We start from the raw sequence: 2,772 nt of genomic DNA on the forward strand, positions 1-2,772 counted from the left end.
GTTCAGGCTTCCTTTGTTGGTGTTTCTCCTTTGGAGTTGCCAGAGCATCCTACACTATGCAAATATTTTGAGGATATTGTGGCAAGACATTGGAGTGATTTGTATGAGCCTTTTGCATCCTTCATGTCTGTGGCTACCATGCCTGCAAAACAGGTTGACCTTGTGAATGTAAGCAGAAGAGTTGTTTATAGGTAAGCATTCATCTTTCATTGCCTCATTCTTGAATTTCTATTTCATAGTGTTCTTATGCTTTTAACTACTTGGGTTTTGAATATGTTTATTCTTCATTTGCTGGAAACAAAAAAGATATAGACCATTCCATCTATTTGCAAGGCATGGACAGTGCTCAATCCTCCTACATATTGCATGTACACACATAAAGTCTTTCGTGAGGACATGACTGCAAAAGGAACTATAAGGCTTCAGAGTGGGAGAGAAAGCATTGTCCATGGTGGATAGAGATGAGTAGTGGAAAGTGTGTGGAGGAGGAGGGATTAAGAGGTATATTTTTCATGTTGGTTATTTATGTGCCTCTTGTTCTTAACTAGTTTTTTGTGATTGACTTGCTCCATGGGTTTCTTGATAAGGCATTCGAAAGGTCAATGTAAATCTGATTCTAGATCCTCTCGAGACATGATGGAGGAGCAACGTAAAAATCTAGAGGAGCAACAAAAGATGTTGGTGGAGAAACAAAAGGAAAATATAGGGAATCCTGATCCTGCAAAACCAGGGAGAAGGAAGAATACCGACTTGGATGGAGACAGTAAGCTACAAAATCTTTGTTGAAGTTTTCCAATTCCTTTTAGTCTAGTATTGTCATTTGATATACATTATGTTTGCAGATACTCCAGAAGTTGATGACTCTGGGATAGTGAGAAAGCCTTTCTCTATTGAATTTATTTGGGTTCCACTGTCTTTTTTACCACGTTGGAAACATCCCCTCATACCTAGGAGTTGGGTGACGGTATGGGAGTTTGACTATGTCGAATTGGGCGAAGAGATAGTGCAATCACAGCTCACAGATGGATATCAAGAATTATGCGATTTTTTTGCACTTCTACACCAACAAGGGAAGAAACAAAACTCTAAACAATGCACATGGAGTATGGACTGTTGCATTGTGGATCTTCCCACAGGGTATGCTACAGGTGGTAAAGGAGAGGTTCCACCTTGGAATGTTATCACAGAAGATCATATCTCCTCTTCCTTGGCCGTTGCTGTAGCTGTAATGGATGACAATGGGTGGACTTTGGTTTTCTGTTCTCCATCTACTCTGCCTACTGTGGAGCGCTATGCAGTAAGATTAAAAATGGAGGTGGCTTGCAGGTAAATTTATTTGTGTTGAACACTTCATGAAGTCTTGTGGGTTATAGGCTAGGGTCTGATTCTGGTACATATTGTTTTGTTTCAAGCAGATGGATAGTACAAAGCATGGAACCTCAAGGCATTTTAGACACACTTGGGATTGGTGTGAAGGTGAGTCTTCAGATGTATGTTTGCTTCTACTTCTATATCACAAATCACATAGAAATCGACTCATGCTTTTTTGAATAGTCTTATGTTTTCCATGCTATGGCTATGAGGAGGATAGGACAAAGACCCACATTTAACATGCAATCAGCAAAGGGTGTGGCTTCCACGATGAGGATGAGTTTAGATGGCAACTTGCTTCCACATTACTTGCCTTTAGTCCATCATTCCAAAAGAGTTGGCAAGGGAGGTGCATGGCATGGATCTCTTGAGAACAGTCTTGCATTCATACTTATGTTCTTGGAGATGTTGTGTCCTCCAAATGGTTCCATTCTTGAGATGGGGGCAGGGACAAGACCAGGATTGATGGCTGCACTCCACTCTGGTCGCCCTTGCTTGGCAATAGACAATGACCCAGAGATATGTATTGGACTACTTCTAAGAGTGGTGGATGCTATTTATGTAGGTGTGGGATCGTCTACATAGTAGCATATGCTCATGGACGTCGATGCTGAGGAGGAAGAAATCAATGTTTTTGTGCCATTGGACTAGTGAATAAAAAATGTTGTTCTTTATTTTGAATGAATACCTTTCATTTACACATGTAAGGGAGTTCTAGAGTTTCATTTTGAAGTGAATTGCCAACTTATGCAGAGAGTATGGCCATGCACATGGAAAGGAATGACAAATCATATAACTATGAGTTGAGAGAGAAGAGGAGACAACGGACTTTATTTGTGGATGACTCTGCCGATGAGAATTAGTTTATGGTTATACTTTATTATCTATTAGACATTGGTGCTATCTCACATACATGATATTTATTTTTGGCTATCATTTTGATTCTGAAATGCATATGAGACAATAGTTTGGAAAACTTTTTTTGGGTGCACTCTAGTTTATTAATGCACAAGTAAAATCTACATTGGAGGTACATATTGTTTTGGCTTTTGGAAACAATCTTGAGCTTCTATCTTGTTGGTTGGCATTATTATTTAATGTAAGATTCTATGATATGCATTCCTTTTCCTTCATATGTTGTCACTCTTACTTGTTATATTACCTGCATCTAGTAAACTTGTTGCATGTGGTTTGTAAAATATCACTTGGCGGCTTACATATAGATGAGCAAGCTGAAGTGCACACGTACATTTATTGGTTGGATTGGTTCATTGAAATTCAAAATTTAAATTACGCTTGTGGGTTACAATTTTTAGTGTGGAATCCTGGATTCATGATCTGGATTTAATGTTTTTTCGGTTAGGAATATATTGGACAAAACTTCCACATCTAGTAAAAGTT

General features: G+C 38.9%; 1 protein-coding gene across 1 annotated transcript; it reads left to right on the forward strand.

The window, feature by feature from the left end:
* The first annotated feature begins 1,105 nt into the window (after positions 1–1,105).
* Positions 1,106–1,956, forward strand: LOC147898130 (uncharacterized). The gene is made up of 3 exons (XM_087378859.1): positions 1,106–1,326; positions 1,416–1,476; positions 1,555–1,956. Exons 1-3 carry the CDS (start codon positions 1,106–1,108, stop codon positions 1,954–1,956), a joined length of 684 nt encoding a protein of 227 aa, XP_087234985.1.
* Positions 1,957–2,772: the final 816 nt, after the last annotated feature.

This window comes from Dipteris shenzhenensis, chromosome 9, assembly GCF_047967505.1.
Source record: "Dipteris shenzhenensis isolate YYH24624 ecotype China chromosome 9, Dip_SZ_1.0, whole genome shotgun sequence".
Taxonomy (NCBI): domain Eukaryota; kingdom Viridiplantae; phylum Streptophyta; class Polypodiopsida; order Gleicheniales; family Dipteridaceae; genus Dipteris; species Dipteris shenzhenensis.